The sequence below is a fragment of the Syngnathus typhle genome, linkage group LG11 (assembly GCF_033458585.1).
Source record: "Syngnathus typhle isolate RoL2023-S1 ecotype Sweden linkage group LG11, RoL_Styp_1.0, whole genome shotgun sequence".
Taxonomy (NCBI): domain Eukaryota; kingdom Metazoa; phylum Chordata; class Actinopteri; order Syngnathiformes; family Syngnathidae; genus Syngnathus; species Syngnathus typhle.
Genome location: NC_083748.1, coordinates 5437315 through 5464768, shown reverse-complemented (window position 1 = coordinate 5464768; position 27454 = coordinate 5437315). Strand labels below are relative to the sequence as shown.

Genomic DNA, 27454 nt, shown 5'->3' with positions numbered 1-27454 from the left:
AGAAAGTCACTCAAGAATAAACTAGATATTAAATTATGTGGGAGGAGGGCGCATAATATAGAGTTAACAAAAAAGATGACATACAAGGAGTGACTAATGAGGTGCCACCCTCTTAATATCCTAGCCTCTAATTGGCCTGCCTCTAAGGGTCTTCCACTAGTTTCCTCAATTGAACGCACACTTACGTTTCAAGGTCCTGCGTTAGATTTAGTCCATGCTTATTTTGTTTTCCCTCGAAAAATATCCTCGCGTAATATATTTACTGTAGTGTGCGTGTTATTTTGTGCTTACACGTCATCAGCGAGTTTAAATGTTGATTTGCGGGATCCCAAGTGCGCCCTCTCAGCACACATTTCGCTCAAACTGGCCGACAAATTGCCTTAGTTGAGACCACAAGTGGTCGGACACCATGACTCGGATATTGTGGGATGCGATTTTCCTCATAAGTGGTAAGTGTGCAATTTTGCCATTTAGATTGTCTTTTTTTACAATTATTATTATTTTCTAAGAATAGAAAAAAGTGTAGATACACTTACTATTCACTTTTATTAGTGTTATGGCCTAGAATTACTTCGAAGAAAGTAACAGGATATAAGAACATTTTATTTATACATTAATTGATTATTTGGGACACACTGTGGCCACAACATTAAGTTCACCTGCAGTGTATGACATCCAATAGGAGCGAGAGAATCAGTTATGCTTTTACTAACATCATAAGAATTTGGTGATTATTAATTTAGCAATGTTTATTGCATGGTATCCATAATTATCCAAAATATTTTTTTCCACCCTTACGTAAATAAAGGAACCAAATTATTTGAAACATCGTTATAATAATTAAAAGAATGCCTGGTGTTAATCAAAAGTGAGTTTTATTATTGTTGTTATTAATGTCAAGATTATTGTTTCAATGTGGTGGTTTAGCTGAGGTGGCGTGTGAGGCGCTGATGTATTTTTAGTGCTTTGGTCTCATCCTTTTAATGGCTGCCTGACCCCGTTTGTTGTATTGATGGGCTCCGGTTATACCTTTCAAATAAAGTATTATGTTACACTGAAGACCAGTTCACATGATCATAAAGGTCTGAGCCTCGGGTTATTTTACAAAAAAAAAAAAACTGTGTCACCTGTCATATTAGGACTTTGTGTGATCTTCCCCCAAAGGTTCACTGTTTACAATAGGAGCAGGCCAAAGTACCTTGACAGTCCTCGAAGGCAAAGCTAAGACGACTCTTGACCCTTCAGGAAGCCGTCACGCAACCGCCTTGACGATTGCTAGTAAGTTTGGTTTCAGAAAGATTTGTAAAGTAAAAACCACCAGACTGAGATCAATTATTTCAAATTACAACATCTGAACCTTATTTGGTGTTTTTCACAGGAGCTTTAAATGGTGTGCTGACGTTTAACACGGGCTTGAATGTGATTGGTTAATTTTGACCACAGTTATGAAAGGGTGTGCACACTTGTGCAAACTCACTTGTTTATTTCTATATTCCCTCTTGAGACGTTTTTATTGTTGTTCTCAATTGGGTTGTCTAGGTTATAGATTTTTTTTAAATAAAAAAAAACATTTATTTGAAACATGAAACAAAAAATGTAAACGACTCAACTTGGTTTTGCTTTTTATCTTTATCTCTGGCATTTGATTTTTGAAATATTTGTTAGTGGCAATACTAGTATAAATCATGGATTTAAAAAAGTGTAAAAAGCTAAAACCTGTTCTTCAATGTTAGACGTTCGACTGGACTTTAGAAAGAATAAAACAAAACAAAAAAGACTAGACAAAAAAAAATCATTGACTTTCCTCTTTCATGTACTATTGCGCTACTATGACCTGTTTGACTTTCTCTGTGGCTTTTATTGTAATTGAACAAATGAAATCCTGTGTTAAAGATTTTTATTTTATTTATTTTTTTAAACCATCTTATTAATTCTAATGCAAATCAATGTGTGGATTGGAACAAGGAACAACTGCTATAGAAGAGTCTATATCACTTTTCTCCTCTCATCAGGTTCCACATTTTCATTTGGAACAAAGCCAAGTCGGTCAGACACGACCATCTTCATCCCTACCAAGCTAGCGTCGATTGCGTACGCCTCAGCCAGCAGCTCTGTTGGTGTCTCTACTACAGCGCTGACTGCAACCACAACCACCTCAAACATCCCTCCAGTGAAAAGTATGTTTCTAAACTGTTGAGCTTTTTGTTTAGTTTGCATATCTAGTCGTCACTCTAGCATACAGTGGATTTAAGACGCTCCCCTGTCCAAATTCCAAATTTTTGGGACCTAAAAAAAACGAGATCAGGACAAATCATTTAAAAAAAAATTCACCCATCAATGTGACGTGAGCCGATTGGGTAATTCTAAACAGAGAGGGTGTGCAGGCTTATGCAATCATTTGATCTCGGTTGTAAATTTTGACTTCTTTTTTTAAAATAGAATTTTTCAGATTTTAGGCAACCAAAGCAACTCAACTGCTTCACATAGTTACAAAAGATATATAGGCAAACTACAACCGAGTTTTTTCCCCCGTAGTGTAAGCAAACAAGTTAATTGATCCCCTTCAGCGTCATGGTGCATCAGCAATTATGGGGCATTAATACGAGCTGCTTTTTCAACACAAAAGCCGCTGCAAGATGATCCGGGTAGCACATCGCTTCCCCCAGAGGCTGGATGGATCCCGTCCCAGTGTGCTTCGAAAATGGCATCGAAGAGGGGAGGGGAGGGGCGGTGAGCCTGACGGTTCCCAGACAACAGAGGGCTTTCACGGAGCCCGACAGCACAAGACAATGCGTGTAGGCTTCGCTCCAAAACCCATTTGGCGTCAGAGACGAATGGAAGTATGTTAACTAAACTCAACCTCGGCTCAATACCACACTGCGGCATCTGTTTGGCTGCTCGCGGAACACCGACATCAGTCTGAGTCAGCTTTGTCGGAATTTGCCTTATTGTACGGCTAACTTGTAAAAAAATGTCAACCTCTCACCCTTACTGGGGCGTTCACGTAATCGGACGTCTTTGTCCCATTGTTTAGGTGAAAAACGAAGCTCTCGTTTGTGGAGCGCAGCCTCGCCTTGTCTCTCATCCATTTTTTGTTTTGTCATCTGTGACTTATCGTCACGCTAATTGTTCCTCCCAGGTAGTGTGGTGGATCCGAGCAAATCCACACACAACTGGGGACAAAAGGCTTCGGTCCCACGGTGAGTTACGTGGGTGTCAGCTTTAGGATAAAGAACAATACCTTCAAGCTGCCGCCTCCTCAGGCTTATTTGACTATTTTTACATTCATGATCGTCCCTTGGGTCACTCACTGTTATCTGTCAAGGCACAACTTGGGCCACTGAATTCATTTTACAGATGTTCTAAGTGTGTGTGTTTCTCAATCACCTATCAGAGTTCGTGGCAGCGGCTGTCCGCTCTCATTTCGACGACTGTCCAGACTCCCATCGTCATTTCTGCTTTCATGGAACGTGTCGGTTCCTGATATTGGAGGAGACACCTGCATGCATGTAAGTAGATTCTAACAAACAAATAAACAAAAAATCACTTAAAGTCGTCTGGAAGATTTGGAAGAATGAACCATTCCAATTTTTCCTCCTTACCTTTTACTTGCAGATGCCATCCCGGCTTTGTCGGGATGAGATGTGAGCATGCAGACCTGCTGGCTGTGGTGGCCACCAACCACCGTCCGCAGACAATGGCCACCGTGCTGGTGTTGTGTGTGATCGGCTGTGTCCTCATCATTGTGGTGTGCACGCTGTTAAAGTAAGAAGCGTTCAAGCTGTGTTGTTTACATTTCTTAACACACACTGACCATTTTGTTGTTTTTGCTTCTTGCAAAAGTTGCTGGTGGAGGCAGGAATGCCGTAAGAGGAGACGCCCTCATCACTTCATCCCTGAAAAGTCTGCTTGCACACAGAAGCACCGAGCACCGTGCTATCCTCCTGAGAGCGGTACCTTGTTTTTTTTTCCTCAGTCAACATCTTTAGTCACACAGACTGACCACTTGACCTCTGCCCTCTTTAATCCAATTGACTGAGTCCTGGAATACTGGTGGCATTACTTAAGATAGAAAAGTGTATGCTGTAACTATATATGGTTAAAACAATATTTTCATAAACATTTGTTATACTCTAAATTAACCTTTGTTTTCCTTCTAGTGGTGTGAGAAGACAACAACGTGGATCCTCATCCTGGTGCTTCCTTCAACTGTCAAGTCTCCAAAGAGGCACAAGCGAAGAAGCTGTGACTGAGGGAGGTCTCAAAATGAATCAAGGTAGGACGTTCCTTCACATGGCTTTCCAGTAACATTGGACTTCCTGCAAGGAGGCAATATGGAAATTCCCTTTATCCTTGCTCGGAAATGAATACTCACCTCGGAGTTGTGAGGACCAAGAGGCTGCCATACCCGTTTCTTCACAAGATGTCTTCTTCAAGGACATGAATCATCCTGTGTGGATTTGGAGGAGAAAAAAAAAAAAGAGGCCTCTGTGGCCACAGGACAAATCCAAATTCATTGATTTAAAACTCCCAAATTCCTATTTATGACTTTTATTAACTTTATGCACTTTTCATAACTACAAGCACAGATGATGCTGACGCTTTAAATGACATATTTAGTGTCTTTTATTTTTTAAAAAACACTTCACTTGACTGAATGGGAAATTGAATGGATGAAGACGTCTGTCAGGCATTTCGTCTAATGTGATTCATCTGAGAGTTGAATTGTCAGTTTTATTTGTGGTTCCTGAGCTGACCTGGAATGTAACCTTTTGTCACGTGTTTTTCATTGAAAAGCCAGAGAGAAAAAAAAATCCAAAACACATTACTTGCTCACACATTGGGTGGCTAATATAATTTTGGTACCTTAAATTTTGATGTCACTTTTCTGCAATATTGCGGATTCTTCCTAAAATGTGCACTTTTTTTCTTTTGGTGTACTCATTTAATTGAATTCTCTACTTGAGTGGTGTGTTTTGGCCTTGTCTCTAATATGAATTTGAATATTTCTAAAGAGAAAAACAAAATATAACACCAATTCCAAAATTGCTTAAAGGATTACAAAATCACAAATGTTAAACTGACAGATGGGGAAAAAACATTTTAAATGTGGCAGCTTCTATCATGAAATGATAATTTTGCGAGGATGGGGATGATACATTTGCTTCTGTTTACAGCACCTGATGTTTGCCGTGCATGTTTTGGTATGTCTCCTATCGTGTGCAGCATTCGTGTGACAGAACACACAGACATAACTGTTGTAGATTTATACACTTTTCCAATTTAGAAGAGGGTCCAAGTGATACCTAACATTTGATTTGTCACATCTGGGATGTCTCAGTTGGTTTGTTACCTCCATTTGTTTTCAAATGAACAATTAAATTTGCAAATATCTGACTAGCTTTTTATTATTTTTTATATATTTCTGTAATAATACTAAGTTGCTTGTCAGCCATTATTACTTCTTTCTTCCTGTTTTGTTGAGTAAAAAATCTGCTGGCATGCTCCCTCAAAGCAAAGTGTGTCCCGTCGTTCTGCTCTCATGGGCTTTCCCCCTCTTTTTACGATCCCATTATGACACAATTGGATTTCTGCGCAGCTTTTTAGAGCCGTCTGGCTGAGCTTCGAAAGCAGCTTTGGATTAAGAAGCTCTTCTAACAGAGCTACAATACGAGTTAATGTCCCAGCATCAAGAGGTGAAATTAAAGGTTGAAAACAAATTAACGTGAAGCGCGGAGCGCGTTGGTCGTCACATTTCAATGCTCGACGTGGAGGCTTGTTGGAGTCAACCCTAACACATCCCTTTTGACTTCCTTAAATCAGATCTTGGACTTGTGTCAATCCCGTTTCCCCTTAAGAGGCTCTGTGTTGAATCGCGCAGCCATTCTGATCTTTTCAACGCGATTCCTCTTTGGGCCCTGTTTGATCCTCCCAGTCCACCACTATCTGCCTTGGACCAGATGGCTTCAAATAAGAGTACTTCCAAAGGGTTAAGAAACTGCCTCGCTCTCACTGCTAAATTGTAAAAGCATGTTAGCTGCAGTATGCATGTCCTTTGGTTTTGTAGAGTACCATAAATGAAGGGGAAGTCAACATGTTTTTGACATTATGATCCATATGTGGCTTTACTACTCCAAACACAATTTTCTGACTGGACGAAAACAATCCAAAATAATTAGGAGCATTCATCCATGTGTTGCTTAAGTCGTGCTGGCAACTCATTGAGCGATGAGAGCCAATGCTCTTTAGGAACATCATGTCGCCCGGAGTTATTACTGCGGTCCAAAAGAATGCCATGCATTCCGGCTGAACGAGATGCCAAATAATCGTTCACGTAATGGTCCCCGACGTAAGCTATGTTGGCAGGGGGTACGGCGCACTTGCGCAGGGCCTGTTCAAAGATGGCCGCATGAGGCTTCTCAACACCTGCTGCCTCTGATGTCACCAGAAAGTTGAAGTGCGAAAGCAGCCCGCAAGCACCTAAGATGGCTTCAAGGCGGTTGTCAAAGTTGGAAACCACTCCTAGTTGCACTCCTAGTGAGGAGCAGCTCTCCAGAGCAGACTTTGAATCTGGAAATACCTGAAATACAAAGATATTATTCAACTAACACCAATTATAACTGAAGAAAAAAATGTATTGGTCTATTTATGGATTTGGCCATTCAGTTGCCAAACTTGTTGTATCTTTTGGGCTCTGTAACCGTAAACCACATCATTTACCTCCCAGTTCTCTGCATTGCTAAAGTTCTGGTAGAGGTTGAGTGCCATTGTATTAAGCAAGGCCGGGTCCTGCACTCTGCACTGAGAGAAGGTGGCCTTCACCACCGCCATCCACCAAGACTTTCCATCCAAGCCCTGAGCGATGCCGTAGTTTGGGAACTGGCTGGAATAATGTCGATACGCCTGGCGGAAAGCAGACTCCACCTCGGTAGGCGTGAGGCTCAGACCCATTCTTCTGGCCTCGTCGCAGTACTGCTCACCCACAGAGGAACGCACCTTCAGCAGGGTGTCTTTCACATCCCACAGCACCCATCGTAGAGGACCACGCATTGCACCTGCCAGGGTAACACAAGGCTTTAAGTTCCAGAAACTGACACAGTTTGGCTTGACAGCCTCATCATGGGTGAAAGCTGCTATGACGTCTTAAAAAGTCAATATAAAAATGGAGGATGAGGGAGTACATTGTTTCTTGGGGAATTCTTTAGTCTAGACAGTGACTAATGGGCAGAGAATGATGGTATGAAGCCTGAATCATGGAACTGGCCAAAGTGGGCAACTAACCCAGGGCTCATAATGCTGAATGTGTCTGTTATCCTGCGGCAATTCAATTAAAGTCCAGCGTGGGAACATGCAGAGCCATTCTAAAATCACTTCCTGAACTGACATTTTCATTTTGAATATTTGAAAGGCATTTTTCAAATTTTATTTTAATCAGAATATATGAAAGTTACAGTACCAAGCCCTGACCTGACATAATTTTCAATGATTGAAGGTATTTTAATTGAATAATTTTCAATATTTCAAAGCATTTTTATTTAACTGAAAAAAATAATAATTAAGAAGCAACTTATTCCTGTTCACAATTCTTATATGCTTTTTTGTTTTGTGTGTGTCGCTGAATGTCGCTGCCCCCTGCTGGCTAAACTGCGGGGTCACAATTTATCAAAAAAGAAAAAAAGAAGCCAAGCAGAGAATACGAAACTTGACTCAGAAAAAAATGCACCAACATCACCAATTAGGAGAAAGATTATTGTTAAATTCTTGAACCCGGACGATGGCGCATACGTTGTTAGTGTTTCTGTCTAGAACACAATAAATGTAAACCTTATGACGACGGATTTACTAGTGCCCCAACGACCGTATGTATTCAAATCGTGGCAAGGTCACAAAAGTCTCACCTCGCCCATGATCTTAAAAATGTTTATAGAATATCTTACGTGGGTATCTGCTGTGAACCTTGTGCAAAAAAATTACCTTACGTCCGTATACACACATACATTCCGCAAACGTGTGACATTGACAATTTACGTTTGTAAACCAGATATCGCGAGAACACATTCAGTTGTACCGCAAGGGGAAAAAAAACAACAACGCCAACATCCGGTACTGCAGAGAGCGCTGTGGCAAACGGCAGCTACTAGTGACGTGCATTCCAGTTCTTTTAAGTGAATTGAATCTTTAGAATCAGTTCACGCAAAAGATCCGTTCAAACGAATCGCTCAACAAATCGCCCGGAGGGGGACGACACACACGCTGATCTTTTTCTCTCTTTTTTTTTTAACTTCAATAACACACGCAACTAAGCAATACACTAGACAAAAAACAATCAAGTAAACACACGGTAATGTCGACAACGGCAACGTATGTTAAAACTTGTCTGGTGTTTTATTCCTTGTTTTTATGTTCGGCATTTAAAACAAAAATCAGAGACTACACGAGGTATAAATAAATAAAAAATAAAAGGTTAATTGTTTAGGTATATTCTTACACCTGGGATCGAACCAAGGAAGGAAGGAAGGAAGGAAGGAAGGAAGGAAGGAAGGAAGGAAGGAAGGAAGGAAGGAAGGAAGGAAGGAAGGAAGGAAGGAAGGAAGGAAGGAAGGAAGGAAGGAAGGAAGGAAGGAAGGCAGTTGACCCATTGACTCGTTCGCGAACGGGAAAGTCACGATTCGTTCCCTCACTGATCCGTTCTCGCGATGAACTGGAAATACGAATCACTCATTCGTTCACTCACAGATTCGTTCGTTGGTGAACGGGAAATGCAATTCACGACTCGTTCGTGAACGGGAAGTGACGTCGTTTTCTTCTTCGTTTTGTTTTACGGCCAGGTGGCACCAGCTTCAATTGGCATTACCGACACCTACTGGTGGAAGTCATATGAACTGAAAAAAGAACGAATCATTTTAGGAAGTGATTCGTTCACTCTCGTTCACTGAAAAGAGTCGTTCGTTAAAACCCATCGTTCACTCACGAGCCAACACTAGCAGCTACCGCGCTCTCGCAATACTATCGTTCACTTACGTCCTGCTGTGCTCACATGTTTTCGATCCATTTAGTACTCTAAAATAAGACATGCTCGGTTAATTTACGTTAAACGATGGCAACTCCTGCTGCTCGAGCTTTCCGTAGGTTAGAGGGTTTGTTTTGCGTCTACAAACCTGCTGGCGTCCCATGGAAACTCGTGAGGGACGGCATTGAGACCAAGCTCCTTAAAGGTCAGACTTCGTAATGTCTCACTTTTCTGAAGGCGACACACAACAATGTGTATACTAAACATATATATGATTATAACTATGCATATTTATTGCAGGGTTAGATGCGTTGCCATCGCTGCCTATTCCTGAGCAGACCCGGTTTTTGCCACCACCAGGTGGTGACAACCTGACGCCCAAGGTGCTGTCAGCGGTTTGCGTCCCAGCCCTGTCCAAACATCGTTTGGGTATGTGGATATATTCAATTCAGTAATGTTATCATCTCAGTGTAGTACATGCACGAGTTTGATGGGCTAAGAAAAACTAAATTAAATATATTGTTTCAGTCACTGGTCCTGAATTCCGGCATATTCGAGTTGGTGTTGGACATCGTTTGGATACATTTTCCTCTGGTGTATTGGGTATGTTATTAATTCTGTTAAAAAAAATGGAGTCCTTCAATTTGATTTTAACATCTGATTTCTGAAGTCCTTGGTGTCGGGAATGGAAACAAGGCTTTGAATGACCTGTACCACACCAGAGTCACAAGGGTAATTTCATCTGTTTTGAACCTCCTCAGCACTTTGGTCTTATTCGTGCACAATGCCCATAGAGTGAATGGTCCATGTTCTCCCAGGATTACACATTGGAGGGTGAGTTTGGGACAGCTACAGATGACTTCTCCCACATGGGACGGGTTGTGGAAAGATCCACTTATGGTATGGATTGTGTAATATTTGCTTCACAATATCCACTCAACAAGGCTTTTTTTTGGGTCATATCTACTGTACGTTATTTACACAAGACTGGTACAGTTAGATTTTTATATTTGGACTGTCACATCAACCTAATTCACTCAGCACTGTTGTAATTATATTTGTTCTATTCGGTTGGTTTTTATTTAATATTGTTACAGCTGTTTGTTTTTGGGCCTTGAAAATTAAGCAACAAATTGCTCAGGAATGAGTCCAGAAATTAAATGCAACAAAGGGCTTGAACCTTAATATAAAAAATGTGCTTGCTGTGAATTCATTTGATAATGTGTAGATGTGATTGGTGTCTTTATAAATCATGTAAGGTGGTTAAAATGGATTTGTAAAGTCTTAAGAAAATGTTTGAATGTGACCTTTGAAAACCATATTGGACACAAACAGCTTTGCTTTGACCAGTCAGAATCGAACATCTCTTGTTTGCTCAACAGATCACATCACGCAAGATAAGCTGGAAAGAGTTTTGGCAATGCTGCAGGGAGCGAATCAAAAGGCTTTGTTAACGTATGTCAATTCTGGCTCTTTCCACACTTCAAAACTCAAGAATGCATGTGGATGTGATTCTGTTTAACCTTCACAGGTATGCTAACGTAGACATGCAGTCACAGGAAGCCTACGAGATGGCCGTGCAAGGTTCATTAGGTCCAGATGGGAAGTCGCCGCCTATTTTGATGAGTTTACGGTGCATTCGCTTCCAGCCTCCCAACTTCACTTTGGGTAAACAGTCACTAAAACACCCTCCAGACACTTCTCACATGTTGTTACTCACCGGTGTTCTCCTTTGTTATGTTCTCAGAGGTGCAGTGCCTGAACGAAACACAGAAATACCTGCGCAAAGTAGTGCACGAAATAGGACTGGAGCTACGCAGCACGGCCATCTGCAAGGGAGTTCGGCGCACAAGAGACGGCACCTTCACGCTGCAGGATGCACTCATCCGCCACCAATGGACGACCGCTGAGGTCATGCGCGCTGTTAAGAAAAACAGACCGTCGACTCGATCTGTGATTTCAAGCAACAGAAGCACACCAGTACCCACCGACAAAGAAGTCCGGTCAAGTTATGAGACACAAAGCTGTGACCGCCTCACTCCACCAAGATCCCACAAACAAGATCTGATGAGTTAAGCTCGGCTTGGAAAGGAATCAGGATGATGTCCCCTGTTCTATGTTATCCATGTGACGAGGCAATCACAAACATATTGTTGACGTATCAGTCTAAAAGAACACCCGCAAAAGACTGAAATGGACTACAAGAACAAGAAGAACATTTGTTGTCAGGAGCTGTATCAGCCACAAGTTAATTTAGAAGGAGAAATGCAATTTTCATTGAATTAACTTTATTAAGCATTTTATTACATTCACAACCAAATAAACTTGTTGAGCCATTATTGCACTCGTCAATCTAAGCAGTACAGCGTGGCAAGGCAGCATTCCATAAACACACTCTATATCATAATACAAGGTAGAACTCAATGTCATTTAACTAATTTTGCGAGCAGAAAAGTTTTTTTTTTTTTTTTTTTAATCTGGTAATTCCTCAGATGCACAATGATACACTGCCGTAATGCACCACTTGTCTGTTCAGCAACATCCTGCTTTCTTCTTTGGAGGTTCTTTATGTAACGCCAGGGTTTCATCTCTTACGTCATCTTTATGGCTCAGCAATCTGGCAACAACAACAGGCAGAGTGACGCACTTTCTTCATATTAAGACGTACTTAAGATAATTTACCTGGCAACTGCCTCCAAAGACTGAATCACATTGTCACCAGAGACAGCGCTGCACTCCATGAAGTCTGTGTTTAACGTCTACTCATAGATATGTCAGCATTGGAAAAAACTTTGTTTCTTTCGCAAAAGCAGAAGTAGTGATAATCTTGATACATACCTTTGCAACCTTCTGAGCCTCTTCGGTTGAAACATGACGCTCAATGTGATCGCTTTTATTTCCAAGAAGTAAAACAGGAACATTTTTTGTGGCGTTTTCCTGAAAGCAATGAGGTGAAATAAGAGTTATGATTGTCAGGGTCCATTTCAGTTTTTATGAAGTCCTCCAGATGATGCAGAAACCAATCAAGTTTTTTTTTGTTAATTATTATTATATTTTCATAAACAGTGAAGAAGACACAGGGGTTACACAAGCCACGTTAAAATCCCCATGTTTTTTTTCTTCAGATTCCCAGAACTCACTTGAATGCATGTCACCCAGTAGTGGACTGCGGTGAAGCTTTGAGAAGACGTGATGTCATACATCAGGAGAAATGCATGCGCTCTGTGGAATACCTGATGGGTGATACTGCGAAACCTTTGAAGGCCGCAAGCACGGGAAAACGATTAGTTGCAATTTACACACTGAAAGTTTGCATTTGATTGCAGAAAAAGTTTTCCAAAAAATCACGTGGTCATCAAACCGACAAAGCGAACTAGTCACACTGGTTTATGACGACAGTGAAGGCTCAGAGGACGACTCTGAAGTCAGAGGATTGAGGTTTAACAAATTCCCCGAAAAATCTCGGTACATTCCTCTCTGGACAATCTAATCATGCAATCTATGATGACACAAATAAACCGACCTTGTTCAGAAAGTTACAAAACTAGAAATTGGTGTTGAGCAAATAGTTGACCTGGCTGCCTTGTTGATACATTATAAAATGTTAACCCTTCACGCTGGAAGGAATAAAAAAATGCTAATAAAATTAAAAAAATTAAACAAATCTTACCTTTCTTGACCCGCCGTATCCCACAGTTGGAGCACCACAGGTTTGCCATCCACGACCACCGTCCACAAGCATGTGTCAAGGCCTTCGAAACACGACATTCTATATATATATATTTTTTTTTAATGACACGCGTAAGAGTGTAATAATAAAAGTCACCAGCAGAGGCAGGCAAATCCGGAAAGAATTTGCCATTTTGCGCTCGTTTCATGAACGACGTCTTGCCCACGCTGCTGTCGCCGACCATGACCACGTTAAAAGGCTTCGCTTTCGAGTTGCCTGCTTCACCTGCCGACACATTGAGGGTTACCTGATGATGGACTCGGGGTGGCAGCGCTTCCTCTGATGTGTTGTTTCTGCAACAAAAATAGTAGGATCACATTTTGTCAACATCAAAACTGCAATCTATATCAACTATAGGATTCTTACCTCATAGACTTTGATGGGTCGGTATCACTTAGAGTACTCTAAAAGTGTATTGTGAGATTTTCAGTCATTAGAAGTATTTGACAAATACAGATATGGAAAAAATAAATAAACGAGGTACAGTAAAATGCACTGACACTTACCCTAATAAAATCTTGTAAATCTATTTTAATCATTTTTTAAGAAATATGTCAAACGGATCTAACAGACATGCATTCATGTTTTCTTAATTACAATTTCCAAAATATACAAATAGGTTTTGGTCTCTCACCTGTGCTTCATCAGACCCGTGGATGGCGTCATCCGCTTGTTCGTGTGTGATTATTTTTTCATCTCTCTCGGCTTGTTTTTGCATCATGTTGTCTTTTTCACTTTGATTGCCGTAGGTTTGTTGTACTTTGGACTTCCGGTGAGATCCCAGTTTCCGCTTTCTCACTTTTAGCTCTGATTCGGAGAGCATATCAAGTTTGGTTGAGGTAGACTGTTTTTCTATAACGTCACCTTGAACTGGATGATGCTCCGAACTGAGATTTTCTTCGCCTGACTGAAGAGTCTCAGCTGTGCTTGGAGGGTCGCAGACGTTTTCTTGGTTGGTTGGTCCAAGACCTGAGCTCTTAGGATTTAATTTTTTATCTTCGCTTTGACAGAAGAGATCCTGCACAGGAGCTGTGACCCCTACCTCATTACTCAAATCCAACTTCAGCTCCAAGTCCCTCTTTGACTTAGTTCCTAAACTTCTGCGCGTGGAGCCCATCTTTCTTTTTTGATTAGCCAAGTTCAAACGAGGACTTTTCAAGTTTTGATCAGGAACTCCTTCACTCTCAGTGTTTATCGCTTGAATGTTTGATGGTTGGCCCATGAGCTCGTCTTGATCTTGCATTAAATTTCCATCATGTTGTGTGGCCTCGTGGGAGGACACCTGTTCTGAAAGGAGAGTCGTGACTTCATCTGTGGTTGGTATCACCTTGCTTTCTCTGGTACTCTTGTGAATCTTCTGGTCATTCTCAACCATGTTGTATTCTTGCTCTTCTTTACCTGATGATTTGGCTCTTTGACTTGGTAATGCTTCAGTCTGCGGTAGATCCTCCAGGACTCCTACATTTTCCAGGGATCTTGTATCATCTTCCTTGTCCATTTCTGCTTGTTTTCCGCTCATACGAGACCGGCGTGTAGATCCCATCCTTCTCTTCTTAGTAGAAGACACATTTAAAAGTCCTGTTACTTCTGAATGATCCCTTATTTCTTTCAAGGCACTCTTCTCGGCTTCCAGGACATTTTCCAGTGATTCTTCCTTTGAGGACAGCTGGAAGGTTTCTTCTGATTGTTGTACACTCAAGTTAGGTGTAGAGTTAATATTTGTGTCTTGAGTAGGAATACAAAATGTGTTTGGGACTTCCCCTTGAGAACTGGCAATGACATCTTTGTCTGGGTTTAGAGAATTTGAGTCCTCCTCTTGAATTATTTGGCTTTTCACAGCTTCTATAGTCTCTGTGGCTTTGAATATTGGTTTTGTGTGATCTTGTGATGCTTGCATTAGTTCTTTGTTGGATTCGTGTTCCACAGAAGCTTCCATTTGCATGATTCCAGCAGGAGAGCAGATCTCTGTAACTGCAGAGTCATCAATAGAATTTAGTTGATCAACTTCTACAAGATTCACCATTTGGTTGGGCATTTTACTAATATTGTTGTCTAAATGTTGATCATCTCCAGACATGCTGAAAAGCTCATGTTGTTCCTCAGTTTTTTCTTTTGGTAGGAAAATTGTGGCTTTAGTTGGCCCGCACTCTTCTTCACTAGGCCCTTTTTTTTCAATGTTTTCCATCTCAGTGGTTTCTATCGCAAACACTGTGTCTTTGGTTTCTGGGGGATCCTTTTCATCTCCGCCGTTTCCGGCAGCACTGTCTGCAATTTCCTTGTATGACTCAGTTGCAAAGTTCTTTACAAAAGCTCTTTTGTTCCGTCGATGAGACCCAAGTTTTCTCCTGTTTCTATTTTGGCTGAAGGAGTCTTTTTGTTGCTCTATGCTGGTAGTGGTGTCCTCACTTTGTGAACTTTCCTCTGATTGCACACTTTGTGAATACAATCTGCTCTCAGGCATTCCACTTAAGATTCCATTAGTACTCTGCTCGTCATCGGTTGTCCTTTGGGCTTCCTCGTCATGTTCCTGACTTTTTGTGGGGTCTGATTTTTCTGTGTTGACCGCTTCCTTGGTGTCATGGGCATGATTTTCTTTTGTCTGTTCCAAAATCTCTGTGTTTTCCTCTAACATATATTGTTCTTCTGGGTTGTCCTGTGGATTTAAAACTGAATCAAGAGCGCTTAGGTCAGACATATGTGTTTCAAAAAATTCATTGACAAGGGTTTTCAATGTTTTGTCAACATCGCCTCTTGGTCCATCGGTCAAGATTTCTGAGTCGTTTGTTTGTTCCGTTTCTGATGAATTAACCTCTTGGGTCAAATTTTCGTCTGGATCTTGAGCTTCACTGACTTGAGAAAAGTGCTCATGTTCATCTGTGGTCGTTTCCGCTTTCGGTGAAGAAATAGTGGCTATTGCCAGACTGTCCTCGATTTCTGCGTCTTCATTAAATCTGCTTTCGGGCATGCTTATCTCCAGGGTATCTCCAAGATTTCCATTCTGTGATGAGGTTTCATTTTCCTCCCTGCCTGGATGTTGAGCTTCATAGACTTGAGAAAAGCCAAAGTGCTCATGTTCATCTATGGTTGTTTCCGCTTTCGGTGAAGAAAAAGTGGCTATTGCCGGACTGTCCTCGATTTCTGTGTCTTCATTAAATCTGCTCTTGGGCATCCGTATCTCTAGGGTATCTCCAAGATTTCCATTCTGTGATGATGTTTCATTTTCCTCACTGTCTGGATGTTGAGCTTCACAGACTTGAGAAAAGCCAAGCAGCTCATGTTCATCTGAGGATGTTTCCGCTTTCGGTGAAGAAATAGTGGCTATTGCCGGGCTGTCCTCAATTTCTGTGTCTTCATTAAATCTGCTTTCGGGCATACTTATCGCCAGGGTATCTCCAAGATCTCCATTCTGTGATGAGGTTTCATTTTCCTCCCTGTCGGGATGTTGAGCTTCACAGACTTGAGAAAAGCCAAACAGCTCATGTTCATCTGAGGATGTTTCCGCTTTCGGTGAAGAAATAGTGGCTATTGCTGGACTGTCGTCGATTTTTGTGTCTTCATTAAATCTGCTTTCGGGCATCCGTATCTCCAGGGTATCTCCAAGATTTCCATTCTGTGATGATGTTTCATTTTCCTCCCCTGCTTTTGTTTTGACTTCAACTGGAAGTATCTCCTCAGGCATCTCCTCAAAATTTGATAGCTGAATTAGCAGTTGGGGTTTAGTTGAGTCTGAATGTGTATTCCCTCTGTCGAGACCATGCATTTTCTCATCTGGAAAGGTGTCTGAGCTGTCTTTCAGCTCTATCTTTGTCTTCTCTGTTGTTTCTATTTCAAAGGTCACATTGTTTATTTTTGGCAGCTCAGCATCATCTTTAACGTTACTGTATGTTTCAGCAGCATAGACCATTTCATGGCTTCCTTTGCTCCGGCGATTCGACCCAAGTTTTCTCCTGTTCCTGGCTGGGCTGTAGGATTCTCTGTGTTTGTCTGAGCTTGCAGTGTTGTCCTGACTGTGGGTGTCGAAGACAAAACTTGTCTCTGGTTGTGACAAGACACAGTCCATCATTGGGCTCAAGAGTCCATCCGTACACTGTTCCTGTTTAGACTTCACTTGGTCGTTGATGACTTCTTCCCGACAAGGTGCGGGTTCCATTTGTTCTATGATGATCAATGCCTCGTTGGTATTAGGTGGCTGACAATTATCTTTCTGAGACAAAGCCTTTGTGTTTTCTTCCAAAAGCTTCTGTTCCTCTTTGTTTTGTGGATATGAACATGAATCAGGGATTTTTACACTCAGATCAACTTTATGTATTTCCAATACATTATCTGTTAGATTTTCAGGACATGTCTCAATATCTTTATTATGTGTCACAATTTCAGGGTGGTCCATTTGGTCGGATTCGGGTGATTTGATCTCTTCAGTTTCACTTTGATCTGGACGCTGAGCATCTTTGGCTTGTGAAAAGTCAAAAGGCTCATGTTCCTCTTTTGAAAGCAGTTGCCCCATCGAGGGTGAATCGTTGACTTCCTCAACATTGTTTTTACTTTCCACATTTTTTACACAGTGGCTACTTTTTTCAGTGAGGGTGTCTGCATTGTCTGGAAAATCTGTTTCCTTCAGTTTGACATTTCCATGGTCTCCCTGAAAAGCTTCAGACGGCTGTGGTAGCTCTTCGTTTAAATCTTCCTTTTCTGCATCAATATGTTGTATTGACATTGGGAAATCTGACTGCTTTTCCTGTTTACAGACACTCTCTTGGGGATCTTGCGCCAAATGCAATTTTTCACCGATGGGTTGATGTCTCTCCACATCAGAATCAAGATAGCTCGGGTCAGAAGCATCACCAGGTGTGTAAGCTGAATACAAATGTGTCCCATACATTGAATGATAGGAGTCTTCTTCACTGAACTCTCTTTGTCTAACTTCCTGTCTAGTAGTTATTGTTTCTGCTTGAAGATTTTCTGTCTGCACATTTTGCTCAACTTCCTTTGTAAGTTGGTGGAATGGTTCAATTGCAGACTGCTCAGAATTCTCTTTTTTACGTTGTCTATTTGAGCCTAGCTTTCTCCTGCTTGACTTGTGATAAGTTCCCAAAGGGCTATGTTCTTCATTTGACAACCCGATGAAAGATTCACCAATCTCTTCTGCTTGATCTCCTTCACTCAATTCCTCTGGCATTTCAACATGTGGTGCCACCCTCCGACGAGAGCCAATTCTCTTTTTTCCAGTAGGACCAGGCATTATGTGCCTTCCTACATACAAATACAGCACAAACATGTGAATAAATGTAGGATACATGCCAACTCATTTTAAACATTATCCTAAATGTCCAGAATATTTCATTCCTTGTACAAGTTCACAGTAAATATACTTACCCTCATGTGTGCCTGTGTCAAGTAGTCAGCTTTTGAGCTATGAAAGCAGTCCAGACCAGAGGGGAAGTAAATCATACACGGGGAGGTGTGTCCTTTACAGCAAGCTTCCTGTGTGGCTTATACTTGAAGGATGATTAATCTTTTAGATTTTGTGTTGTACTTTAATACAAACATGCTAAATCTAAAATAAGGCTCAACAATGTCTGACTTAGGAAAAAACTTTTATTGATGAAACGACTCACCATCAGCAAAGTTGTCAAGAGCTCAAAAGGGAAATGTTTTGCTTTGAAGATGCAACTGAAAAACAGTTGCTGCTTTAGCTAACAAACCTTGTCAAATCAACAAACAAACCTTCCATCACTAATTAACAGTGAAATTTAAAAAAAAACTTTTAATTAAATTGGATAGCAGGAGAATTTAAGATCATAACCTACCAAACACCCAACCAATCATGCTGAATGAACAAACAAAAAAAACAAGGGGAAAAAAAAAAATTACTGTCAAAAACTGACTGTAATGACAGTTACGAGACAACCCGAACACCACATTGAGTTGTTAAGTAACAACTAAAAAGATAGCATGACTATAAAAAAAATAGGAGTTCCCACACACACAAGCCATTTTGTGAGGTCCTCATTTCCTGTCATTAGAACGAGAGCGGCTGCAGAGGAAAGAGCAGAAACAATAGCACGATTAAGCAACAAGTAAGATTTCAGCGAGAGCATATTACTAACATGACAATAGTGACACAGACCTCCTTGACCGCGAGAATGATCTTGAGCGCTTACGGGTCTTGTCTCTGGAAGTAGACCGATATCTGCGTTTGTCTCGCGAAAGAGACCTGGAGGGAAAAATTATATTTAATTCATGAATGTGTTTAAAGATTAAAAAAACAAAAAAAACATGTTCAAGTTTGTACCTGCTGCGACTGCGGCTCAGGCTTCTCCTCCGAGGGGATCTAGAATGTAGGTGAAATCGGGGGGGAAATGTTTTAAGCAGGAATAAAGTGTTTGAGGAAAATGGAAAACTGGATCATCTTGATGGAAATGCCCAATTTGAGTTTTTTTGTTAAATGTGATCTTGTTGTTGTAACAAATGATTGTGCCAATTCAAATATCATTGACAAGAGCGATGCTCAACCGTGGAACTCACTTGTGGGGGGGGGGTCTAATCTGGTAAATGGTTAAGCGGTATATGCATATTTATAACTACAATGTACAATATTCTCCGAGTGTCACTAGGTTGATATTGTGTATTTGTATTAAAGTACATAGTAAAGTAAATCAGGAAACGAAAAGGGGACGCGCGTTTGTTTTAAGCCGTTTCCTGGCACAAAAGAAGCATTGCTGCAAACCAGATAAGTATTGATAGACAATTGTGAACTAATTTTGAGACAGAGAAGGAAACCTACCCAAATATTGCAAGGTCACCCTAAATGGCCAGTTGTTGCGCCTTGAAATCTATCAAGTTGCCTACACAGGCAGCTGAATGAAGTACATTCAAATAAAGACCAGACCACACCAGAAAGCGCGCCTAATATTTTGTTGCTCGACTGGGATGCTTTTAGATGCTTTAAACTACACACCTGTCAAGTTTAACATGTGAGTTTTGAAATTGAAAAAACTCATAACTATAAAGAGCATGATAAAAGCAACTTACTATTTTGGGGGGAGTTTTTGGACAAGAAAGAAATGGCGCACGGTAGCCCTGGTGAGGGAGGTGAAATTGCAGAGAGGATCTGCCACATGCTGCAAATGTTGCCGATAAGAAGTTGCTTGTTTGCTGGCTGCAGGGGACGGACGGCTGTGGAGTTTCCCTGTCTTTATGAGGGGGGCGGAGGGGTGTAAGCCAATGGCCGCTCCCGTCGATACTGAGGCGAATAGTACGAGTAAACACGGCGATCGGTTGATAACGTGAGGTGGGCCGCTGTTGATTGGTTTAAGGTTGGAGCAGAGGAGGATGCTGTGAACTGCTTGCTCAGGAACCAAAAGGTTGGTGGAACCTGACGACTGGCGCTGCGCCTGGGTCATGTGACAAAACCAGCCAAGCAGATCGCTGGTCAGCAGTCACATGATGCTGAAAGAGGACTAGTTGACTGACTCAGATGTTGAGAAGCGTGGTGGTGACTCTGCAACGGGGTTCAGTTTATTAATAGATGGAAAACTGAACGCAGCAAAACAAAATTTATACCGACAGATATGTATTCTAAAGTCATCTATTTGTGAGTGTGTGGTTGACGAAGTTTAAATTAAAGCAGTTCTAAGAGTAGCCGTAATTTTACAAAATGAAAAAGTTTCATGTTGGGAGCAGACAAAATGCTGCTTTTGACAGTTGGGTCTAATTTGGCACTGCCAAATATACGGCACAGAAATTTGTGAGGCAAACATTATTGTGAATCATCACAATGCTTTCTTCGGTTATCAATAGGTAACATTTGTTCATTTTTGGTTTACTTGTCACAGTATGGGGAAATCGGCCATGTGTACATACTGCAAATGGCACGTCAAAAAGCACGGCGTGGATTTAGAAACATACGTACCTGCGTCGAGCTGGCGAGCGACGCCTGCCCTCATCTCTCGAGTATCGACTCCAGGACGGAGGAGGACCACGGCTTCTCGAACGCTTTTCCCCGGTGGATAACTCAACACGGACTTGACATCCACACATGGATCTTGAAGAAAAGCCACTTTACCGTTAGTACAATTGCAAATAATGACGACACTGGATGACAACAACAGAGTAGGTGTTACCTTCCATCCAGCTCTCTCACAGCATCAGAGGCATCTCTTGGATCTTCAAACTCAACAAAAGCAAAGCCTGGTGGGTTCCTGGCGACCCAAACACTTCTTAAAGGACCAAAGTATCCAAATGCTGATTCCAACTCTGCCTTATTGCCATTGTTTCCAAGATTCCCAACGTAAACTTTGCAGTCCAGGGGGCAGTCTCTGTTGAAAGAAGGGTCTGATAGGAAGAGAAGAAAAAAGTGAGGAGAGGGATAAGTATGATATTTGAGACATTTTTTTTTTAACTCTAAAATATTGGCAGAAAGGGCCCCAAAGCATTTTATTCAGTGAATGTAATCTAGTTCCATATTCATATGTTTTTGCTACATTTCATGATTGACAATACTACTGTATTTATTGAAAATGTATTGCTACGTCTTATCCAGTGGGGGCATTGTTATATCTTATTGCCAAATAGGAACTCCTCATACCTCCCATTTCAGCAGGTCCAAGTCTACTGCTGAAATACCTGAAAAGGGAAAGTTGGGAAATTGTAACAGCCTGTTAATTTAATACATTGTCCATTTAAAGAACTTCTTGGAAATGCTTTGACATTTGCAGCTTCAAAGTGTTCGCCCTAAATTTAATTAAAGGTCCCTCGTCGTTTCTTATATAATTGACCCTCAAGTACTTTTGCAAAACAGTGAATTGAATTTGAACAGTTAAGCAGTTACTTCAAAGCATTAATAAGGCATTATTGCGCACAAAATGAATTTTGACAATTACATCCGGAATATATTTTCAGACCAAAGGTGTAATTTAAGTAAATGAATTCAGCGTTCGATTCAAATAGTTCTTTAAGGCACGGTCTTTGCACGCCACATTGGAGAGCTGAATGGAACGCGGTAATGCTGCCGTCGAGCTGACGCACGCTAGCAACAGTTAGCACGCCAGTTTCCAAATGAATCTTCAAACTAAACGTATTCGTCAACGACGCCTTGGAACGTCAACACCTACACGCAAAGTCACACATTCACAATACTTTAAATGAACTCAACAAAGAAAGTTAACAAGCCAAAATAAATCTATTAATGCTCCCCATCCCCCCTCTAATCAAACACGCGAACACGAGCGCTAATGTTAGCGAGCAACATTAGCATCGCGTCGCTCCATCCAACACTTTTCTGAGGCTTCTTGCGTTATGGCCGACCAATTCGACACCACCGTGGCAGCCACAAAATGTATTATTTATACTTACAACGTTGTTTACCCGTAAAATCACCAATATCAACGCCGTTGGGCGACTGGAACGGTTCCTACTTCGCGTCGAGGTCTACGCGACCACACAACTAGCTTAACTTGTTGTTAGCGCCGGCAGGATATACCAACGTAAGCGATGACGTTCTTATTCGTAAGGTGAGAGAATATTTGGAAAACAGCGCCCTCTACTGAAATGGAAGGTGTAGTGTGACATTTCTTTTCAGCGTTCCCATTTAAGTGTAAAATAAAAAGATATTCACCACCTTTAAGAATATAATAAATTCATCATTAAAAATCAAGCAAACGTCAACATAAATACTCATTAATGCTTGTTTATTTATATGACGTTTCTGATTGGTTGACGACCGTTCCAGAACAGAAAAAACAAAGATGAGATAAGCGCCCTAGAAAATGGAAGACGGGATGGATATTTTTCTTTACGGCTTAGAGCTAATCAAACCAAAATGTACCAGGTTAAGAAATGTCGATGTAAGAGAAGAAACTCATAATCATCCTGTATATGAAATCACTTCATGGAAATAAATGAACCAAAATAATCAAGATCAAAGTCAAAGTCTGCTTTATTGTCAATTTCTTCACATGCCAAGACACACAAAGAAATCGAAATTACGGTCCCACTATCCCACGGTGACAAGACATAGTACACAATATACATACAAGTAAACAACACAAACAAATAAAATCAAGAAGGCACAAACAGTGAATAAATAAGAGTGATGAATAAATAATAAATAAACAAATAACATAATAAATACGAGGAGCAAAAATGGAGCAAGTGTGCATACAGCATACAGTCAGAATCACAGAAGGGGGGAGAGAGTTCAGGATCCTAACAGCCTGGAGTATGAAGCTATTGGTGAGCCTGGTGGTGCGGGAGCGCAGGCTCCTGTACCTCTTCCCAGAGGGCAGAAGATCAAACAAAGAGTGAGCGGGGTGACTCACATGCACCCATACATAAATTGTATCTGAAGTGTGCAATCCTGTCCAGGAACATGAACACAAATTATGCAGTGCAACCTTAAACGTACAAACTCTTTGCTGTGGTTTGCTTATTACTCAGCAGGGAATATGACTAAATCAACAAGATTATTATTGCTCAACAGGAGATCACTTGTTGCAGATATATGCCCACTGAGTGGTTTGACCTCTTGTGTTCACATAGGCCAGGGCAGGAGCTGTGTTTAGAGGAAGGCTGTGTGTGTTTTTTTTTTAACATGACACAGTCAAGTGATTTATTGTATTCTTTTCCCCTGTTTGTTGTTTGTGCTGGTTGGTGAGTGATGCCACACCACAGCAGTGTATGTTTAGGTAAGGCTCCAACTGTCACTTTCACATGTCAACCAACCTCTAATTAGCAAGGCGTCATAGATGAAAGTGCTTCTTGAGGTTTTCCTGCCTGTGTTGCCAGATTTTAATATAGCCCAAGTTGAGTATCTGGAAATGATGTGTTCCCCGATGGAAGGAAGCTATTGTTGGATGTTTTGTGGAAATCTTTATTCTTTTGATTTATCTACAAAAGCCAAGGCTGTTTATGCATGATTATATTTGTTCTACTTCACATGCTGCTGAATTATGTGTGATGTATATTTAGATAGATAGATAAATAGATAAATAGATAAATAGATAAATAGATAAATAGATAAATAGATAAATAGATAAATAGATAAATAGATAAATAGATAAATAAATAATCCTTCCCCTTGTTAATTTCACTTGGCATAATGTGGCATAGATAATTTTCTTACAATTTATCAAATTTCCAAAAACCGTACGTACGCACCAAGTCAACAGGATTTGTAGTAACTCTTTTGTGATTTTCATGTAACAATATGCAAAACCCCCTTTATTTCCTGAGCAGATACAACATTAAAGTCGTTCTTTATGTTTCTTTATTTTTTTATACATCCATGTATTTTTTTTTCAGTTTGACAATTTGTTTTTTTTGCCATTGTTAAGCTAAGTGTACTTATCCAAAGGAAAACTCGCTGGGTGCTTCAAATAGAAGTATACTTCTTTTGTTTTAGGTTTATTGTGACAGTGAACAACTGTTTGTTATTAAGCTGAATAGACTTATCTAAAGTAAAACTAGCGGGTTGCTTTAAAAACAAATGAAACGTTTGTTCTATGATTAATGTGAGAGTAAACTTCAACTGGATGGGCATAAACAGCTTGAAGCCATTTTTCTTTATTGTTTACTACCAAAATGCTGCTTGCTGTGAAGTGAGTTGAGTACATGCAGTGATCAAATTGCTCTGAAATCAAAGCAAGCCCAAGCAAAGTCATATTTTGTTCACTATGCTTGTGATTCTCCAAAACAACTATTCACAATTGTTTTGAAAATCAGGACAGTTTGAATGCAGTCGTAGGCGAATTCACGCCTGTGAGTTAAAAAAAAAAAAAAAAAAAATCATGCTTCTGCTTGTCCACAGGGTAAAAGTTCAGGGATCAAACGAAGCACACAAGAGATTACACCTACGTAACACGGATGGCTACAACACAGAGCCTATGTCTCTCGGCTTATTTTTGTTTCAGTGCTTGTAGGAGCTACAAACTCGGTGCCCTGCCCTGCACCTTGTGCTTCACTAAATAAATAGAGCTGAGTACTATTTGTCTAATTCCGCATTGTGCCCTGCAGCCATGCTGTTGTGAATGACTTGTCTTTTTTTTTCACACATCCACTCAGGGTAGTGTTTTTCAGTCCGATTAGTACAGCACATTCTGTTCTGTTTCACTTCCTGATGACTGTGCAGGCTGTATCCCTGAATGAACTCACCCGCGTGCTTCTGGTTACATCGAGACACGACGCAGACGGATTCCCGCAACTGGCTGTCGGTTTTCTTTTTTATGGCCTAGAAAGATAGCAGTAAGAAAGACTTTTGACTGTTGAAGAATGATAACATAGTGGTGCTAGAGATAGCAAAGCAAATTTACTGACTTTACATGGTTGGATTAAGAACAAAATGTAAAAAAAAAAAAGATATATTTAAAAAGCATGCAATACACATCAGTAGTACAAATCACAAATATTTTTTTGAATAATTCCACTTTGATGATTTATTTTTCAATTTATCTTACATGCATTAAAATACATATTTGAAATGAAAGTGTAGCAAATATTCTTTGAGTGTTTTTATAGAAGGCTTATTATTTTGGTCCATAACAAATCCAAGATGTTGAGGACAGTGTGTTCTGTCCCTCACAGTTTGTCAGTATAAACATTTATGCGAGCATTTCGTTTCATTCAAGGTCAGATGAACTCCTCTTGCCACATCAGCCTTTGTGGAAAAACAACGACCATTCAAAGCTTTCCTATCAATAGGTGGGAGGCGTCGTGCTATGTGTGTTCTTTGATGGCAGTGTATTATCTTTGCGCTTTTAAATAAAATGTTCCAACATCATGTGAGATAATGTCTTTCTTCTGGCGCCTCACTATATTACTCATCCGGGTGACATCCTCCCAGTGGACTTACAGAATCCAAATTCACTCATGTTATGTCACCTTTGTCATAACCAAGATCACCGTGTTCTTTTTCCATTGCTGTCTGGCTGCCTGCCAACAATGCAGCTATACAGCGTTTCTCAACATCTATAGTAGGGGTCACCAACACGGTACCCGCGGGCACCTGGTCGCCTGTGAGGACCACGTGAGTCGCCCGCAGGACTGTTCTAAAAGGAGCTCAAATAGCAGCACTTATCAGTGAGCTGCATCTATTTATTTAATTTAGCTATTCTTGTTTAAATCACACTTAGATGTGAACTAGAAATGACAATAACTTTTTCTGATAAAAGCGCTACATACAGTATTCTCTGAAGATTAACCTTTGTCAGTGTAACACTATAAAGCACAATAAGTGACAAAATCAAAAGTCACATCAAAACAGGCTGATGAAAACATAAGAAAACCAGGTTGTATCTATTTATTTAACTGACTGTTAGATATTCAACAGATAACTCATTGAAAGGAAATTCCCTCACTAAAATGACTCACTGGACAAGTTTACACAAATACCTTTCTATGTGCAAATATCTTCCATGCTGAAATATCCACACTTCTTTCCAAAGTATTTGAAATTTCAGGCATTCATTGTAGAGGTATAGAACAAATGATGGTGGCCCACTGAAATATGATTAATATGAATAACAGCTTTGAAAATTAAAAGCGCAAGTTACCGTAATTTTCAGACTATAAGTCGCAGGTTTTTCATAGTTTGGGTGGCGGGGCGACTTATACTCAGGAGCGACTTATATACATATATATGTTTTTTTTTTTTTTTTACTTTTTTGGGCATTTTATGGCTGGTGCGACTTGTACTCCGGTGCGACTTATAGACGGAAAATTACGGTACACAATTTACATACTATTTACATACCTTTATGTACCCCAATACTAGCCAACTTACATTGGCTCCCGGTCCATTTAAGATGTGATTTCAAGGTTCTTCTATTAACCTATAAATCACTGCATGGCTTAGCGCCTTCATATCTCGTCGACCTAGTTGTTCCTTATGTTCCGTCTCGTAACCTTCGTTCGCAAAACGCTACCCTTTTAGTGGCACAGAGGGCCAAGAAAATGTCTGCAGGCTCTAGAGCATTTTCTATTCGGGCTCCAGAGCTTTGGAATGCCCTACCAATGGATATTAGAACTGCTACCTCAGTAGAAACATTTAAGACACGTCTAAAGACACATTTCTATGACATGGCCTTTAACTAACCTGTAGTGGCCGATTCGGCTGGAGTTTGTTTTCTCTCCCTCTCCACTCCCTCCCTCCCCGGCCGGGGAGGTGGTTAGGTGGCACCCATGCTGACAGCGGCTATCTGGATTCTCGTGGGTTAATTCAGGATGGGGGAACTGCAGCTCAACCTCCTCGTAGACACTGCCAGGACAATTGAGGGCTCCTTCGGTAGCCCTCTGCTCTGACATGGACATCCACTTTTTATTTCATTGATGTTCATGTTGTATCATTTGTACCCTCTCTGCATCCATTCCAACCTGGTGATCCTGAAAGGGGGATCCTTCCATCCGTGGTCCCTTCTCAAGGTTTCTTATTTTCCCCCAGTAGGGGTTTTTAAGTTTTTCCTTGCCCTTTTGGGAGCTTAAGATCAGGGGATGCTTTGAGAATAATTGTCAATTTCTGTCTATGTGAAGCCCTTTGAGACTGCTTGTGATTTAGGGCTATACAAATAAACTTGACTTGACTTTGACACTGTAGACATGCAGTACATAAAAGAGCTTATGATTTTGTGGAGAGTGTGTGTGTGTATGTGTGTGGGGGTGTGTTCGGGGATGTACTGTACCAGTAAATTAAGTTATGAGCTTGGCCACAGAAACAAAATCCT

At 40.7% G+C, this 27454-nt stretch overlaps 5 protein-coding genes and 1 long non-coding RNA gene across 9 annotated transcripts; 3 read left to right on the top strand and 3 right to left on the bottom strand.

Moving 5' to 3' along the window:
• The first annotated feature begins 143 nt into the window (after nucleotides 1-143).
• tgfa (transforming growth factor, alpha) lies at nucleotides 144-5397 on the top strand. The gene is made up of 7 exons (XM_061292037.1): nucleotides 144-449; nucleotides 1165-1278; nucleotides 2013-2177; nucleotides 3395-3509; nucleotides 3616-3765; nucleotides 3844-3953; nucleotides 4161-5397. Exons 1-7 carry the CDS (start codon nucleotides 410-412, stop codon nucleotides 4166-4168), a joined length of 702 nt encoding a protein of 233 aa, XP_061148021.1. The 5' UTR covers nucleotides 144-409; the 3' UTR covers nucleotides 4169-5397.
• A 698-nt stretch (nucleotides 5398-6095) lies between these two features.
• Nucleotides 6096-8796, bottom strand: hdhd3 (haloacid dehalogenase-like hydrolase domain containing 3). Of its 3 annotated transcripts, none has more exons than XM_061292035.1 (3): nucleotides 8735-8796; nucleotides 6721-7055; nucleotides 6096-6580 (listed from the first exon to the last, which is right to left on the bottom strand). In XM_061292035.1, the coding sequence occupies exons 2-3, from the start codon at nucleotides 7048-7050 to the stop codon at nucleotides 6176-6178; spliced, it is 735 nt and encodes a 244-aa protein (XP_061148019.1). In that variant the 5' UTR covers nucleotides 7051-7055; nucleotides 8735-8796; the 3' UTR covers nucleotides 6096-6175. The 3 variants fall into 3 exon arrangements, with proteins under 3 accessions (XP_061148019.1, XP_061148018.1, XP_061148017.1); XM_061292034.1 differs by lacking the exon at nucleotides 8735-8796 and adding an exon at nucleotides 7975-8114; XM_061292033.1 differs by lacking the exon at nucleotides 8735-8796 and adding an exon at nucleotides 7938-8094.
• Nucleotides 8797-8952: 156 nt separating this feature from the next.
• Nucleotides 8953-11349, top strand: trub2 (TruB pseudouridine (psi) synthase family member 2). The gene is made up of 8 exons (XM_061292030.1): nucleotides 8953-9215; nucleotides 9311-9439; nucleotides 9539-9613; nucleotides 9681-9742; nucleotides 9829-9910; nucleotides 10393-10465; nucleotides 10542-10678; nucleotides 10758-11349. Exons 1-8 carry the CDS (start codon nucleotides 9098-9100, stop codon nucleotides 11084-11086), a joined length of 1005 nt encoding a protein of 334 aa, XP_061148014.1. The 5' UTR covers nucleotides 8953-9097; the 3' UTR covers nucleotides 11087-11349.
• On the bottom strand, nucleotides 11282-18036 carry rab44 (RAB44, member RAS oncogene family). Its single transcript, XM_061291997.1, has 8 exons — nucleotides 13375-18036; nucleotides 13107-13144; nucleotides 12837-13033; nucleotides 12681-12762; nucleotides 12151-12265; nucleotides 11849-11947; nucleotides 11693-11769; nucleotides 11282-11627 (listed from the first exon to the last, which is right to left on the bottom strand). Exons 1-8 carry the CDS (start codon nucleotides 18034-18036, stop codon nucleotides 11543-11545), a joined length of 5355 nt encoding a protein of 1784 aa, XP_061147981.1. The 3' UTR covers nucleotides 11282-11542.
• LOC133162678 (uncharacterized) lies at nucleotides 17265-20609 on the top strand. The gene is made up of 2 exons (XR_009716259.1): nucleotides 17265-17402; nucleotides 17486-20609. It is a non-coding gene; the product is annotated as an uncharacterized LOC133162678 (long non-coding RNA).
• Nucleotides 18318-22242, bottom strand: srsf3a (serine and arginine rich splicing factor 3a). Of its 2 annotated transcripts, none has more exons than XM_061292040.1 (7): nucleotides 22095-22242; nucleotides 21328-21365; nucleotides 20864-21074; nucleotides 20653-20784; nucleotides 19033-19071; nucleotides 18868-18954; nucleotides 18318-18774 (listed from the first exon to the last, which is right to left on the bottom strand). In XM_061292040.1, the coding sequence occupies exons 2-7, from the start codon at nucleotides 21332-21334 to the stop codon at nucleotides 18747-18749; spliced, it is 504 nt and encodes a 167-aa protein (XP_061148024.1). In that variant the 5' UTR covers nucleotides 21335-21365; nucleotides 22095-22242; the 3' UTR covers nucleotides 18318-18746. The 2 variants fall into 2 exon arrangements, with proteins under 2 accessions (XP_061148024.1, XP_061148025.1); XM_061292041.1 differs by having other exon boundaries at nucleotides 22107-22228.
• Between the last annotated feature and the right edge of the window lie 5212 nt (nucleotides 22243-27454).

Coding starts and splice junctions, on each gene's coding strand:
- tgfa (XM_061292037.1), top strand. CDS start 410: ATGACTCGGATATTGTGGGATGCGATTTTCCTCATAAGTG. Junction 2,178..3,394: donor AAACATCCCTCCAGTGAAAA/GTATGTTTCTAA, acceptor ATCACCTATCAG/AGTTCGTGGCAGCGGCTGTC. Junction 3,766..3,843: donor GTGGTGTGCACGCTGTTAAA/GTAAGAAGCGTT, acceptor TTCTTGCAAAAG/TTGCTGGTGGAGGCAGGAAT.
- hdhd3 (XM_061292033.1), bottom strand. CDS start 8,058: ATGTGTTCTCGCGATATCTGGTTTACAAACGTAAATTGTCAATGTCAC. Junction 7,056..7,937: donor GGTTCACAGCAGATACCCAC/GTAAGATATTCT, acceptor TTACCCTGGCAG/GTGCAATGCGTGGTCCTCTA. Junction 6,581..6,720: donor GCAATGCAGAGAACTGGGAG/GTAAATGATGTG, acceptor TTTGTATTTCAG/GTATTTCCAGATTCAAAGTC.
- trub2 (XM_061292030.1), top strand. CDS start 9,098: ATGGCAACTCCTGCTGCTCGAGCTTTCCGTAGGTTAGAGGGTTTGTTT. Junction 9,614..9,680: donor ATTTTCCTCTGGTGTATTGG/GTATGTTATTAA, acceptor TGATTTCTGAAG/TCCTTGGTGTCGGGAATGGA. Junction 10,466..10,541: donor AATCAAAAGGCTTTGTTAAC/GTATGTCAATTC, acceptor TAACCTTCACAG/GTATGCTAACGTAGACATGC.
- rab44 (XM_061291997.1), bottom strand. CDS start 18,036: ATGTATCCTACATTTATTCACATGTTTGTGCTGTATTTGTATGTAGGA. Junction 13,145..13,374: donor ACGGGTCTGATGAAGCACAG/GTGAGAGACCAA, acceptor ATACACTTTTAG/AGTACTCTAAGTGATACCGA. Junction 11,948..12,150: donor ACTGGGTGACATGCATTCAA/GTGAGTTCTGGG, acceptor CATTGCTTTCAG/GAAAACGCCACAAAAAATGT.
- srsf3a (XM_061292040.1), bottom strand. Junction 18,955..19,032: donor CTGAGCCGCAGTCGCAGCAG/GTACAAACTTGA, acceptor TTTTCCCTCCAG/GTCTCTTTCGCGAGACAAAC. Junction 18,775..18,867: donor TCATTCTCGCGGTCAAGGAG/GTCTGTGTCACT, acceptor TTTCCTCTGCAG/CCGCTCTCGTTCTAATGACA.